General features: G+C 42.2%; 1 protein-coding gene across 1 annotated transcript in view; it reads right to left on the reverse strand.

The window, feature by feature from the left end:
• LOC126482040 (transmembrane protease serine 11D-like) overlaps positions 1-15,240 on the reverse strand; it is a 167,624-nt gene that overhangs the window by 142,110 nt on the left and 10,274 nt on the right. Inside the window, exons 4-6 of the mRNA XM_050106013.1 lie at positions 10,960-11,106; positions 1,817-1,959; positions 344-536 (exon numbers count right to left, since the gene is read on the reverse strand). Of these exons, the coding sequence (XP_049961970.1) occupies positions 344-536; positions 1,817-1,959; positions 10,960-11,106 (483 nt within the window). The remainder of the gene's footprint in view (positions 1-343; positions 537-1,816; positions 1,960-10,959; positions 11,107-15,240) is intronic.

Genomic DNA, 15,240 nt, shown 5'->3' on the forward strand with positions numbered 1-15,240 from the left:
CTGTTTTTTTGGAGAACAGGATGTGTACTGCACTGCAGTGATTGGTTGAGGAAGCTCGGGTCTCTTTGCTAGAAAATATGATTGGCACGATAAACACTGCTGCGACATCATAAGTTCATTAGAGAACATTGGTCCATGTCTCATAGCTATACAAACGGATGCTGATAACACAAGCGTTAAATAATTGCAATTTAGCTTTTGGTTTGAGTATTCCATTCTTCCATACTCTGTTTTTCAATCCACCCGTAACAGCCGATGCTTTGGCAGTTATGTTGGTAATCTCTGTGCCCACAGACAAGTTGCTACATATTGTAGATCCCAAGTAGATAAAATCATCGGATACCTGTAGAGGATTGCCGTCAATGCTGATGGATGGAAGGTTGGTGGTTCCATGCGCCATGATCTTACTCTTTTGGAGGCTGATGGTAAGACCAAATTTTCCACATGAATGTAATAACTTGTTGATTAGATACTGCAGCTCATCCTCTGAATTTGCTACCAGAGCTGCATCGCCTGCATCGTCTGCATATAACAACCTGCGAATAACAGTTGTATTGACGTTGGTCTTGGCTTTGAGATGGGCAATGTTGAAGAGATTTCCATCAGACCTTCTTTGTAAATACACTCCCTCCTCAGAGTCTTCAAAAGCAAACCACAGCAGAAGGGAAAAGAAAATGCCAAACAGAGTGGCCGGCCGGAGTGGCCGAGTGGTTCTAGCCGCTACAGTCTGGAACCGCGCAACCTCTACGGTCGCAGGTTCGAATCCTACCACGGGCGTGGATGTGTGTGATGTCCTTAGGTTAGTTAGGTTTAAGTAGTTCTAAGTTCTAGGGGACTGATGACCTCAGAAGTAGAGTCCCATAGTGTTCAGAGCCATTTTCCTAATTATGTTACTCATTCGGCTTCTAGAAAATAGAAATTTTTTTATATCACTACCCCATTAGTTCTATATCTTGGGAAGCCATTGCTCCCTTCACAGTTGCCAAGAAAATTAGTTAGCGAGGTAAAAGTTGCCGATTAGATTTATTGGGTATTTAATTATGCGTGCTATCTTTCCATGATTGCTGTCATCTGTTTCGTTCCCTCTTTGATGGAATCTGTATTTGAATTCTCAATTACTCAAATATTTCATCTCTCTTTCTTTGTCTGGCTGAAAGAAACGGTCCTTGTGACCTCTCACGGTGGTGCGTGTGTGCTAGACAAGTCTATTATATTCAATCGCCACTCAAAACGATTTTTAGAAGCGTGTCAACGGTCTTCGCTGGAAAGCCGATGTCAGTTTGAATCACAGACAAGTAGCACACTGAATCTTCGCCTATCAAATATCGATTTCAGTTAATGAAGTAGTTAATTGCAATTTAAAAATTCTATTCCACTTTAGCCTTTCTCGCGTACTTGAATCCAAATCTTAACCAAATCACATTGGCTGTAAGCCATTCATTTTATGTGTTATACATCGATGCTGACATACATGTACAAGTAGAACCGAAACAAACAATAAGCAATACAACAAATACACATTTAGTAATCATGGATAAACAACACCCGGGTTTAAGATTGTCCTTTTGGTTTCGTCTCAAAAGACCCTTCAAAGAAATTATTAAGGAGTAGGTCACATCGTTCTTGTGACTGCATACAGTTGTCAGTGGCAAGCAGTGTTCATTGAATTTTTGCAAGTGGTTTTGATACTTTCCAGGCACTAAATGAAATAAACGTACAGTGTGGAAAAAGAAAGGAAATTTTATTTTCTTAAGTTTAAGTGTCTTAACTATTGTTCATAGCAAGGAAACAAACGAAGCGGAGCTGTCCCCATTACACTGCGTTCTGACTGATCCAGTCGACGTAGTAGGAAACTTCAGCATAGACACCTGGCGAGCCTGCAGTGGCACAGTCGTAACCATCCCAGGAGGCGACTCCCACCTGCTGCCCGTTCACCAGTAGCGGACCTCCTACATCATACTGAAAAAGAAAGAAACATTCTTAAGGTTATTCAGATAGTAAATAACACTTGAATTGTTCTGGAACATTATAAATGAATCTAATTCTATCCTTTGAAGGCAACGGCCTTCCCGCAGTGGCTACACCGGTTCCCGTCAGATCACCGAAGTTAAGCGCTGTCGGGCGTGACCGGCACTTGGATGAGTGACCATCCAGTCCGCCGTGCGCTGTTGCCATTTTTCGGGGTGCACTCAGCCTCGTGATGCCAATTGAGGAGCTATTCCACCGAATAGTAGCGGCTTCCGTCAAGAATACCGTCATAACGACCGGGAGAGCAGTGTGCTGACCCCACGCCCCTGCTATCCGCATCCTCCACTGAGGATGACACGGCGGTCGGATGGGCCCTGTAGGCCATTCATGGCCTGAAGACGGCTTGCTTTTATTTCTATCCTTTGAAGACTCCGGACAACAGGTGATCCAAGAAAACAATCAAGCCTCTACCAAGTTACGGCTAGATAAGCGTCGACTACCTTGGCTTGTACGTTGTTTATCACTTTATCAGCTCACACGTACTTCACTACTTTGTTCCACACCCGTAATCCTCATCACCTCATCTCAATCGTAGCACAAGTACAATACTGGCTGTAACAAAACTCAAAACAAATACTGTCTCTATCGTTTCTATTACCTTGAGGTATGAAATGCCACAAAACTTAGTACCCTGAAGCGCTTTAGAAGAAATCGAATCACTTTATGCTACGACCAAATTTTGCCTCAGTAGTGCTAAATAGATCAGATCTTCTCGTTCTAAACCCCCATTGATCGAAGTGCTACATTGCTTGACACACCAGACGCATATCCGGAATGAGTTAAATCCCTCTCTGGCCATCCAGGATTAACTGTTCTCTTCAATAGAGCAATAGACCACTTCATCATTCCAGTCAGCCTAGACACATGAGCCTCTGCTTCGCCTCCAAAAGGGGTGTGTTCTCGACAGACTCTAAAATTCTCTTCTTCTTCCCCATATTTCTTCTCGTCTATTTTCGTTTCTTCTGCAGTTCTGCATATTTCCATTTCATCACACTATACTATACTTTTTCTTTATACCACAGAGTTTCCTGCGAAACGAGAGCGATCCAACAAATGGTCTTTGTCTTTCCGTTTTTACCAATACTAAGATAAGGACGTGCGATTTGCAGTTCGGAATTGATAAATACGCGCATTTGTGGTGACACGTATGACATCTTTTTACTTCGTACATGTTCAAAATGGCTCTGAGCACTATGGGACTTAACTTCTAAGGTCATCAGTCCCCTAGAACTTAGAACTACTTAAACCTAACTAACCTAAGGACATCACACACATCCATGCCCGAGGCAGGACTCGAACCTGCGACCGTAGCGGTCGCGCGGTTCCAGACTGTAGCGCCTTTAACCGCTTGGCCACACCGGCCGGCCTTCGTACATGTGATCATAAAATTTACTGCCAAAACACGGTAGTTTTCTGTAAAATATTGGCGTAATTGTAGAGCGAGAATTCTCTGATAGACTTTTCTCGATGACAAGGAGGACTCTTATTAAACTTGAACAAAGCTCCTTTTATTTCAACATACAGCACAAACAACTTAATTTAAGGTCAGATCACAATAGGGCAAAAACAAAATCTTTACGATATAAAAGTATAATTCAATACAGCGGTTACACCAAATCATAAATAATAAATTAAAATTTGCTGGTGCAATGTATCTTCTTACTAATTTTTTCAATGTGGTTGAAATTGAGTAAATTTGTAGGAATTTCTAAGTTGACGAAACATTATTATGCATATCTCATTCAGACTGCAATTCGCCCGGGAGTGCGAATGGGTGGGGTACTTTAAACTGACTTCTCGTTTCGTGACCGTGCGCCCTGTCCACACCACGTACCTGATAATCCCGTGGCGGTCGTATTGTCCTGCTCCACACTGCTGTTGGCTTGCCTGAAATTATCTATCGATATATGCAAGCGAGTTTTAAGGGAGCCACTCAACGTTAAAACACAACACTGTCCTATGTCTGGTATGAACATCTATATTCTGAGACGATATGGAAACCACAGGCACTGTTTACACTCTAAATCGTAAATTTCATTCCATTTAACAATCTTGATGATTAACAGTCCAAAATATCATTCGGACGAGCGTGCGCGTAATCGTCGCGGCGCGGCTGATTGTTGATAATGCGGAAACGTGATGATCGAACGCACGTCCTCACGCTCGCTACAAGACACTGGCACTTGACTGCACTCTTTTGTGGTAACTAATTATTACTGATTCACGTTAGTTCATTCCGGGAGACAGAACACGGCGCGGATGATCGATGCTGTGCAACACGCAACGAGAGGATACATAAATACGTTATCGACGGCACTGTTCATTTTTAATTACTTCTTGACGCACTTTCCTCTGAAGCATTTCCATATCATCACTTTACTATAATAGCACTGGTAGCAACACTTCAACTTCCATACTAACAATGCCTCTCACATGCAGAGCTACACACTTCACAACATACCAGTTTCGTGTCCCGCGCTCGACTGTCTAGACGCGGCTGCCGGGAAGATACTCAATAACAAGCGATACGACAGTACGCTTACAAGATGTTTGACGTAGATTTTTATCAGACATAAATTCTCGCCTTTCACGTAGATATGTAACTTAATGAACAAAACAGGAAGCACAATGTATCTTGAGTAGTTTTTTTGTTGTTAAAAACTAGAAACAACAATTTTTTTCTATTTTCTGACTCATTTTATGTGGGCCGTCAAGATATCCCCCCGTGTGCCAACCTGATCATCTGAGAGATTTGTTGGATGTAGTCCAGTCTCTGTTTCCTCCACCCTTTTTATGTTCTGCAGCTCCCTTTAGTGCCATGGACCTTTCCATATGCTAAATCTGTCGTTCCGACGATATTTTCTATTTCAATTTCCTCACACTTTTCCAGCATATATTTCGCCTTGGGTACCCTGCACTTCCTATTTACTCCATTAGTAAGCAATTTATATATCTGTATTCCTGGCTTTCCTATTTTCGTCAACAGGAAGAATTTCTCCAGTTGCCCAAGATTCCTCTACGATTACCTTCCTAATAACATTTACGAATGCTCTTTTTACAGCTATCCACTCTCCTTCAATTTAACTACTTACTGCGTTATTCCCTATCACTCCACGTACATCTTTCGTGAACTTCAAACGAGTCTCATCATCCCTCAGTACATCAGTGTCCCATTTCAAGCCTTACTGGTTCTACCAGCCCTTCCCTTAAAACTGAATGCACTCATCCTCAACAGAAAATTGTGGTCTGAGTCTGTATTTGTTCCTCGATACGTCCTACAATCCAGTATCCGATTGTGGAATCTCAGCGTGAGCATTATTTAAGCCAGTTGGAAGTTTCCAATGCCTTCTGGTATTTTCCAAGTATACCTCTTTCTCTTGTGATTCTTTAACAGTGTACGCACTACAACTAGTCCAAACGTACTGCAGAACTCAATTACTTTTACTCCCCTCTCTTTACTACCACCACTCCCATATTCTACAGTACCGATTTCATCTACTGCTTCCTCTACAACCACATTTCAATCCACATAACCATTAGATTATCATACACCTTTACATACCGAATTACCGTTCATGTATCCTCATTCACTTACTGTGTATCCTCATATTCTGCTTGTGACATCGATATGTATACGTGAAATATTGTTAACGCCGCTGGTTTGCTATTCAATCTGGTGAAAACAGGCCGACCACTAAAATATTCTCAGTAACCCACTCCCTGCCTTATCTTCCTACTCATAACGAATGCTACTCCTGTTACATTTTCTGCTGCTATTGATACTACCTTATGTTCATCTGACGAGAAATTCTTACGTCCTTTCCATTCAGTTTCACTGGCCACCATTATATTTAGGTTTCCTTTTTAGATTTTCTAGCTTCCACTCCACGTTCAAATTTAAACGTCCCAGGCTGCGAGTCATAAAGTGTTATCCTTTTATTAGCTATACTGTCTATATCTCATGTTCACCTTGACCTTGGCAGTCCCCTCAGGGATATTCGAATGGTTGATTAATCTGGGATCTTTTGCCGTTGGAGATATAATCATGACACTGTTTCAACTACGGGCCACACGTCCTGATGGGAACACCTAATGTGTCTTAATGCATTGCTTTCCACTGACTTGTACATCATCGTGCTATGGATTATTGCTGAGTCTTCCACCTTTTAAGCTCAGTTTAGCGCCAAAAGGGCAAGTGCCCTGAAACTCTGTCCTCTCGTCCGCGTTCTTTGACAAGGCTGCTGGTAGAACGAGCGTGACTTCTTATGCTAGATGTCTTAGGCCGCCAGTGCTGATGATTTTCATTCAAAATTTAAGTAGTGGGTAGATTCGTACGAAGGACTCTTGATGTTCTGATTACTAATCAAAGATGTTTCCAGAACTTAGGGATAAATAGCCATAAAAAAGAAGTGAACACTATTAATTCAAAGCATGCCACTCAAATTTGAGGAGTGACTACCTCTAATTCTCAGATTTTGATAATATTCTGTTGTATCTCTATTCCTGATTTTGTTTTCTGGCCAATCTCACAAACCGTAATGAAACTAGTTGTTGATGTAGTAAGATTTTATAAGGCGATGGTGGCGGCACATGCGTTACTAGCGTAGGGCGCCCAAACACTTGTTTCTGGAAGCGTTTGCTACCCTATGCCTGGCTGGGATCTCGTAAGCGCTCATCTGTTACTAGAGCAGTGTCTGGCTCTTATCACGGCTCCCAAGAGAGAGTTACAATTAGACTTCGTGTGCTCTTTTTTGCGAAAACTGACTGTATCACGATCTTGCAAATTCAGTTGAGACTAAGTCTCAACAACATCATCGCTTAATCCGTCTCTCAGTAAGCGACTATTGGTACTGTAATCATTCTCCTTGACTGCACAACATACTATAAGGGAATTACCTGTCTCAGAAGTGGGAGAAACTCCACTCAAGACCTGAAACTGTTTTTCTATTGAAACAGACTATCGCTTGTTATGTTGTTGTCAAATAAATTATAAGCTTTAATTATTCTCCTTTAACAGCCAAACATATTGCCAGTATTCCTTTTCGATCATCTAAACATTCTCTATTGCAAAGTTAGTATACATTGACGGCAAAAAGATCGCAGCACCAGAAAGGATTTGTGCGACATAAACGAAAATTATGTAATAAAACTGAACAGGTACAGGCGTCCTTACGATGTTATTTATTACATGGCTACCAGTTTCGGTGCTTCAGTGCACCATCTTCAGGCTTTAGCTGACGCTGAGAGGTAAACACCGTCCGTATACACGATTCATCGGTGGCCAACATCTACGACTGTTTTTCGCAGATTACTTGGAAGAGCGATGTTGTGTCTCCAACCGTCAACTATCAAGTTGTTACTCGAAAATTAATTTTAAACTCGTAAGAGTTCTCAAATCACTTTTTTCTCGTTTTACGTGAAATTGTAAATAGGATGTTATCCCAAACATCGGTCATCTCCATGTTTTTTATATTTTCGATAGAACATAATCTGTCTTTGTATGTGGCTAATTTTTACGCTGTCTCAGAGGATATATCAGTGTCTTAATTTTGCCGGCCGGTGTGGCCGAGCGGTTCTAGGCTCTTCAGTCTGGAACCGCGCGACTGCTACGGTCGCAGGTTCGAATCCTGCCTCGGGCATGGATGTGTGTTATGTCCTTAGGTTAGTTAGGTTTAAGTAGTTCTAAGTTCTAGGGGATTGATGACCGCAGATGTTAAGTCCCATAGTGCTCAGAGCCATTTGAACTATCTTAATTTTCGCAACTGTAAAACCTGACTCTTTATTTGGATGTCGTATTCGTGTCACAACACTGAGCCAACTCTTGTGTCTTTCTAAGGAAACAAATAATATTTCAAAACAAATACACTGTGGTCTACACACCATTGATTTCTCAAAATTAAATCAAGCAGGAAATGTAGAAAATTAATAAGGTAAAGCAAAACATTTGATAGCAAGGGGAAAACATGCGCAAAGATATGATATTTAATACAATTACAGGGTGTTACAAAAAGGTACGGCCAAACTTTCAGGAAACATTCCTCACACACAAATAAAGGAAAGATGTTATGTGGACATGTGTCCGGAAACGCTTAATTTCCATGTTAGAGCTAATTTTAGTTTCTTCCACCTACGCTCAATGGAGCACGTTATCATGATTTCATACGGGATACTCTACCTGTGCTACTAGAATATGTGCCTTTACAAGTACGACACAACATGTGGTTCATGCACGATGGAGCTCCTGCACATTTCAGTCGAAGTGTTCGTACGCTTCTCAACAACAGATTCGGTGACCAATGGATTGGTAGAGGCGGACCAATTCCATGGCCTCCACGCTCTCCTGACCTCAACCCTCTTGACTTTCTTTTATGGGGGCATTTGAAAGCTCTTGTCTACGCAACCCCGGTACCAAATGTAGAGACTCTTCGTGCTCGTATTGTGGACGGCTGTGATACAATACGCCATTCTCCAGGGCTGCATCAGCGCATCAGTGATTCCATGCGACGGAGGGTGGATGCATGTATCCTCGCTAACGGAGGACATTTTGAACATTTCCTGTAACAAAGTGTTTGAAGTCACGGTGGTACGTTCTGTTGCTGTGTGTTTCCATTCTATGATTAATGTGATTTAAAGAGAAGTAATAAAATGAGCTCTAACATGGAAAGTAAGCGTTTCCGGACACATGTCCACATAACATATTTTCTTTTTTTGTGTGTGAGAAATGTTTCCTGGAAGTTTGGCCGTACCTTTTTGTAACACCCTGTATATCGAGTAATAATTAGATAACTAAATATTCTTCAAGGAGATCGGAGCGAAGCAGAGCCACTTTCAAAATGCTTTAATTTGATCGCCCTTACGGGTTTCAGGCGACTGTGCTCACCTCCGTTCTTTTACAACTGTGTAGTACTTCAGTAAGTGTCGTCCGGTTCTGCCGTGCCCCTCATTGATTATTAACAGAAAATCAGCTACTAAGTTCATCAACGTCTATCAGTGATAAAATAACAATAACTGAAATATTTTACGTCTTCAGATGCATTTACATTTTTATGACTACATAAATCAGTTTAGACTTCTGAGACAACATTCATGTTTCCAACACTTTCTGCACATTTAGTGTGTTCACCACAGCCTCTATTTTGGGAACTACCACAATTTTATCTTGCAAATTTGGCTTCGTATTCCTAGTGGTACATGAATAAGTATTTTAACATTTATATGAATTATCCTGTTTACCACTACGACCATATTCACGAATGCTGGTTTGCCTCTGCTCAGCTGCGTGACGCTATACTCTGCTTCCTCTTGCATTCACTTCTGCGTTGAGTTACATATGCACTACTAGACATTAAAATTGCTACACCACGAAGATGACGTGCTACAGACGCGAAATTTAACGAACAGGTTGAAGATGCTGTGGTATGCAAATTATTAGCTTTTCAGAGCATTCACACAAGGTTGGCGCCGGTGGCGACACCTACAACGTGCTGACATGAGGAAAGTTTACAACCGATTCCTCATACACAAACAGCAGTTGACCGGCGTTGCCTGGTGAAACGTTGTTGTGATGCTTCGTGTAAGGAGGAGAAATGCGTACCATCACATTTCGGACTTTGATAAAGGCCGGTTTGTAGCCTATCGCGATTGGGGTTCTACGTATCGCGACATTGCCACTCGCGTTGGTCGAGATCCAATGACTGTTAGCAGAATATGGAATCAGTGGGTTCAGGAGGGTCGGTCATACGGAATGCCGTGCTGGATCCCAACTGCCTCGTATCACTAGCAGTCGAGATGACAGGCATCTTATCCGCATGGCTGCAACGGATCGTGCAGCCACGTCTCGATCCCTGAGTCAACAGATGGGAACGTTTGCAACACAACAACCATCTGCACGAACAGTTCGACGACGCTTGCAGCAGCATGGACTGTCAGCTCGGAGACCATGGCTGCGGTTACCCTTGACGCTGCATCACAGACAGGAGCGCCTGCGATGGTGTACCCAACGACGAACCTGGGTGCACGAATGGTCAAACGTCATTTTTTCTGATGAATCCAGGTTCTGTTCATAGCATCATGATGGTCGCATCCGTGTTTGCAATATCGCGGTGAACGCACATTGGAAGCGTGTATTCGTCATCGCCATACTGGCATGTCACCCAGTGTGATGGTATGGGGTGCCATTGGATACACGTCTCGGTCACCTCTTGTTCGCATTGACGGCACTATGAACACTTGACGTTACATTTCAGATGTGTTACGACCCGTGGCTCTACCCTTCATTCGATCCCTGCGAAATCCTACATTTCAGCAGGATAATGCTCGACCACATGTTGCAGGTCCTGTACGGGCCTTTCTGGATACAGAAAATGTTCGACTGCTGCCCTGGCCATCACATTCTCCAGATCTTTCACCAACTGAAAACGTCTGGTCAAGGGTGGCCGAGCAACTGACTCGTCACAATACGCCAGTCACTACTGTTGATGAACTGTGGTATCGTGTTGAAGCTGCATGGGCAGCTGTACATGTACACGCCAACCAAGCTCTGTCTGACTCAATACCCTGGCGTATCAAGACCATTATTACGGCAAGAGGTGGTTGTTCTGGGTACTGATTTCTCAGGATGTATGCAACCAAATTGCATGAAAATGTAATCACATGTCAGTTCTAGTATAATATATATGTCCCATGAATACCCGTTTATCATCTGCATTTCTTCTTGGAGCAGCAATTTTAATGGCCAGTAGTGTACAATATTTTCTTGAGTTTGAAGTCTATACTTGGAGAATGGTTGCAGTTGATTAATAAAAGAAGATTAAAGAAATTGAGTAGCGGAAGTCAAGGGAAAGTCTTTGGCCTGCCTGACATAGCACACGCTTGAAGACAGAAGCTTTCAGGCAAATTTATAAACGATGAAGACAAAAGACGACCACTCACCCCACATTTTCCTTTGCCAGATTCTCCAGCGCAGATGTTGGTCTCCCTCGTGTACATGTAGTAGTTCTCATACGTGGCCGCGCAGTATGCGTCCAACCACACGGGGACGTCAACCTTTCTCAGGCCACTGACGAAGGATGAGGACGACTGAAACAAATAGTGTGTATCAGTGTTATATGCCCTGACTGGGAATCACTCACTCCCAGCTATCATCGTCATCAACATCATCATCATCATCATCACCATCAAGTACACAAATACTACACAGTATTAAGTCTTCTGCTCGAGACAGTTACTCTTACAAGATCTGACTCGAATGGCGACCAGATGTCAAACGTGACGGGTTCACCAGGCCCCCGCTACATGATGCGCTAAAAATGGCTCTCTGCTCACAGCCGTTGACTGATTTAATAGAAAGCTAGCAGGCGTAGCCCACAATCACGAAACTGTGGCTAAAAACTACATTGTCGGTGGCAGTGGCGCTTTGAATATAGCCCTTAACGGTGAAGTCGTTAACACCCTTATTTAAATGTTTTGGGGCGAATGTGGTTAATGTAACTAATTACTAGGCGATGAAACTACGATGTGAACCCTGAACCCCTCCATACCATCCTCGCTTGTGGATACAATGGAAAACGGAAAGTGCATGGGGGAAGTGGCCTGCAATTTGTAAATTTTGAATCCTGAAATGTTCGGAACCTATATAGACTACGATTCACCCAGACTATGGTTTCGGGAACAAAGCTATATAACCTGGACTCCGCAACAATACAGGAGACAAGATGAATGGGTGAGGGTACTCGAAAAGACGATGAATCCGTACAGTTTAGTACGTTTCGTAATACGTGACAAAGTAGCAAATTCAGATAAGTAATTCAAAACTGTTAAAAAATAATATCCTGCGTAATACACGGAGATTACGTGTCTTACGTTTCAACGCTCACGCCTCGACAACGGATAACACTGACACGGAAAAGGAATAGTTCTATGAGTAACTAAAACAAAAAAGGAAGACCACACGAACTAGAAACATCAAGCTAGTTCTGGGAGATTTCAATGGAAGTTGAAGTGAAGAAGAATTATCTATATTAACTATAGAAAGGCACAGTTTTGATGGCGAGAGTAATGAGAATTGTGAGAAGCTGATCGACCTAGGTACCTCAGAGACTCTGAAAGTAAGTCTGACTTATTTCGAACACAAAAATATACACAAGGGAACCTGGTGGTCACCGGAAGATCTAGCAGCCAGATAGATCACATCTTGGTGAGCCAGCAATACAGCCATTGAGTTACGGACGTGACGTCGTATAAAGCAGCAGACTGTACATCAGACACTTCCTCGTTGTGTGTAGACTTAAAATGATGTTCATCTAAATGCATAAGAAGGATGACACATTTTGAATGTGGGGAAACTAAGAGAAAGTGTAATTAAAAACAATACGGAATGAAAGATAAGAAACCTTTTTCAGCCCCTATAGACCCTTGAGGCAAGGGAGTATGTGCAGGAAAAGTGGTAAAAGATCAAGTCCACGGTACTAACTGTATCAGACGATACGTTAGGAAGGAAGAACAGAATGAAGAACACGATATGGTTCACCCAGATATGCCAGAAGGCTACAGAAAAGAGAGATACGATGAGGGAGAAAAGGCTGGCGGAAAGGGAGAAAGTGTAGAAAAGTGAACATTTTCTCATCATCAGAAGAGAGACGAAGCGAATACTGAGAAGAACAGATGAATCAAGTCCTGAGAAGAGAAAAGAGAATGTGTCTAACCAATTTATTAGAACTAGTTGAGAAGGAGAGCCATAACGAGAATTAAAGACGATTTTTCCAGCGCATGAAAAACGGGAAACGTGGATTTGAGAGACAACCTTTTCAACAAAGACAAGATCGTCAACTTGTTAAATCACAGGGAAAGATCTGCAAACAGAACTGCAAAAAGAAGGAGAGAATGCTTCTCAGAACTCTTGAATCGCAGAGGTCCACATGAGATGCTACCTGCAGACACCACGGAGGAAAGCAAAGATGAAGAAGAACGGGGTGTGACTGAAGCAGACGTAAAAATAGAAACAATGCACCAGAAGGTGACAGAATAACGCGAAAGTTAATCAAAGATGGAGGGGAGAGCTTGAACTTAGCGATGTATAATATGATCGATCCGGTTGGTATGTAAACTTGTCGTAGTAGGTCACATACATACAAAATATTCTTGTCTAGTATCATGTATCAGTTGCTTCGATTCTCTTCTTTTCCTGTTTCCCCTCAGCCCTAGTATCACTAACATACAATGCTCTGCTCGAAACGTACATTCTCAGACATTTCTTCCTCCTGTGATTGATGCCAGTAGACTTCTGACCAGGAACGTCCTTTTTGCTGTTGACAGTCTGCTTTCTGCGTCCTCCGTCCATCATTGGTCATTTTGCAGCCTAGATAGCAGAATTCCTTAACTTCACCTATTTCGTGTCCGCCAATCCTGATGTAACGTTTTCCCGCTGTTGTCATTTCAGGTACCTTTTTCTTCGATTTACTCCCAATCCCTATTCTGTACTCCTTAGAATGTTCATTCCATTCAGCAGATCCTGTTATTTTCCTTCGCTTTCACTCAGGATAGAAAAGACATCAGCTAATCTTATCATTGATATCCTTTCACCTTTAATTTAAATTCCTCTCTTCACACTTTTTTTTATTTTCAACTTTACTTCTTCGATGTCTGTACTGAATAATAGAACGAAAGACCAAATCACTGTCTTACACCCTTGTTAATCCGAGCACTTCTTTCTCGATCCACCACTCCTATGGTTCCCTCTTGGCTCTTGTACATATTGTACACTCATCTTCTGAAACAAAGGGAATATCTGGTACGACTAGGGACAGGACGTTCATACTCAAAGCACATGTACGTTATTATGTTCTGCAGAAATGGTTAGCATTTGAACCTTGTTAAATGATGGCTGCCGCCAACTGTATTGACCTTGGTGAGAAATAATTCTTGAAATCTGGTATTCTCAGCACATTCTTGACACTTTGGATCTCGGAGTATTGAATCCCCTAACGATTTCGGAAATAGAATGTCCTATGTGTCTAATTCGAACTATTGTTCCGCGTTTTCGGTTAATTCCCAATTTGCGGCAACAATTACGTCATGTTTTACATGAATGACCAGATTACAAATGACATATCCATAAATGAACTGACCTTTAATACCTTGTATACCCGGTACCACCACCAAGTGCACGTGGAAGTCGCTTTCTCATGACTTTTGTTGGCTCACTGTAGAGGTCACTAGCCGCGGTTTAAGAGACACCTAGCGCTCCTATACATGAGGATGAAGATAAGCGTAGTCCTTGAATGCCTCGAGTAATATAAGCCAAAACTCATTCATGTACAACCACCATTTGAAATAAAAAAAAAAGAAATAAAAATCACGTTGGGTTAAGACACTCCTAGCACTCTTGTGGGAGAGAAGGGTATCTAAAGATACAAGTAGAAATTATCGATAATTAAATATATTAGCACCGAATCCGTACTTTGCGGGCTTAAAATTGCCAGGCGAGGGGAGGGAGCAGGACGACGATGGGACAAATGGCATGCAAAGCATAACTGCGGAAAACCTGGAAAAATTTCACGTAAATTTGCTGAACATTTATTTTATAATTTGGTAAATAAGATGTGGGGCGAAAACTACGCTAATGCTCCTAAAGATGGCGCAGAGTGTATGGGACTGAACGGGGTGATAAGTAAGCGTCACTTTAGAAGTCATGGAGCATTTTCCACCAAACTCACTTGCAGATAGGCTCACTATCCAGCAGGTAACTTCCTCCTACCAACTCTGTTTGTAGGGCTGATAACGCGTAAGCATAGCTCCGAATTTCAATCAATACTAGTACTGGTATCGACAGGAAGTGCAAAATGGCTAAGCAGGGATGGCTAGAGGACAAATGTAAGGATGTAGAGGCTTATCTCACTAGGGGCAAGATAGATACTGCCTACAGGGAAAATAAAGAGACCTTTGGAAAAAAGAGAGCCACTTGTATGAATAACAAGAGCTCAGATGGAAACCCAGTTCTAAGCAAAGAAGGGAAATCAGAAAGGTGGAAGGAGTATATAGAGGGTCTATACAAGGGCGATGTACTTGAGGACAATATTATGGAAATGGAAGTGGATGTAGATGAAGATGAAATGGGAGATACGATACTGCGTGTAGAGTTTGACAGAGCACTGAAAGACCTGAGTCGAAACAAGGCCCCGGGAGTAGACAACATTCCATTAGAACTACTGACAC

Source organism: Schistocerca serialis, chromosome 5 (genome assembly GCF_023864345.2).
Source record: "Schistocerca serialis cubense isolate TAMUIC-IGC-003099 chromosome 5, iqSchSeri2.2, whole genome shotgun sequence".
Lineage (NCBI taxonomy): Eukaryota > Metazoa > Arthropoda > Insecta > Orthoptera > Acrididae > Schistocerca > Schistocerca serialis.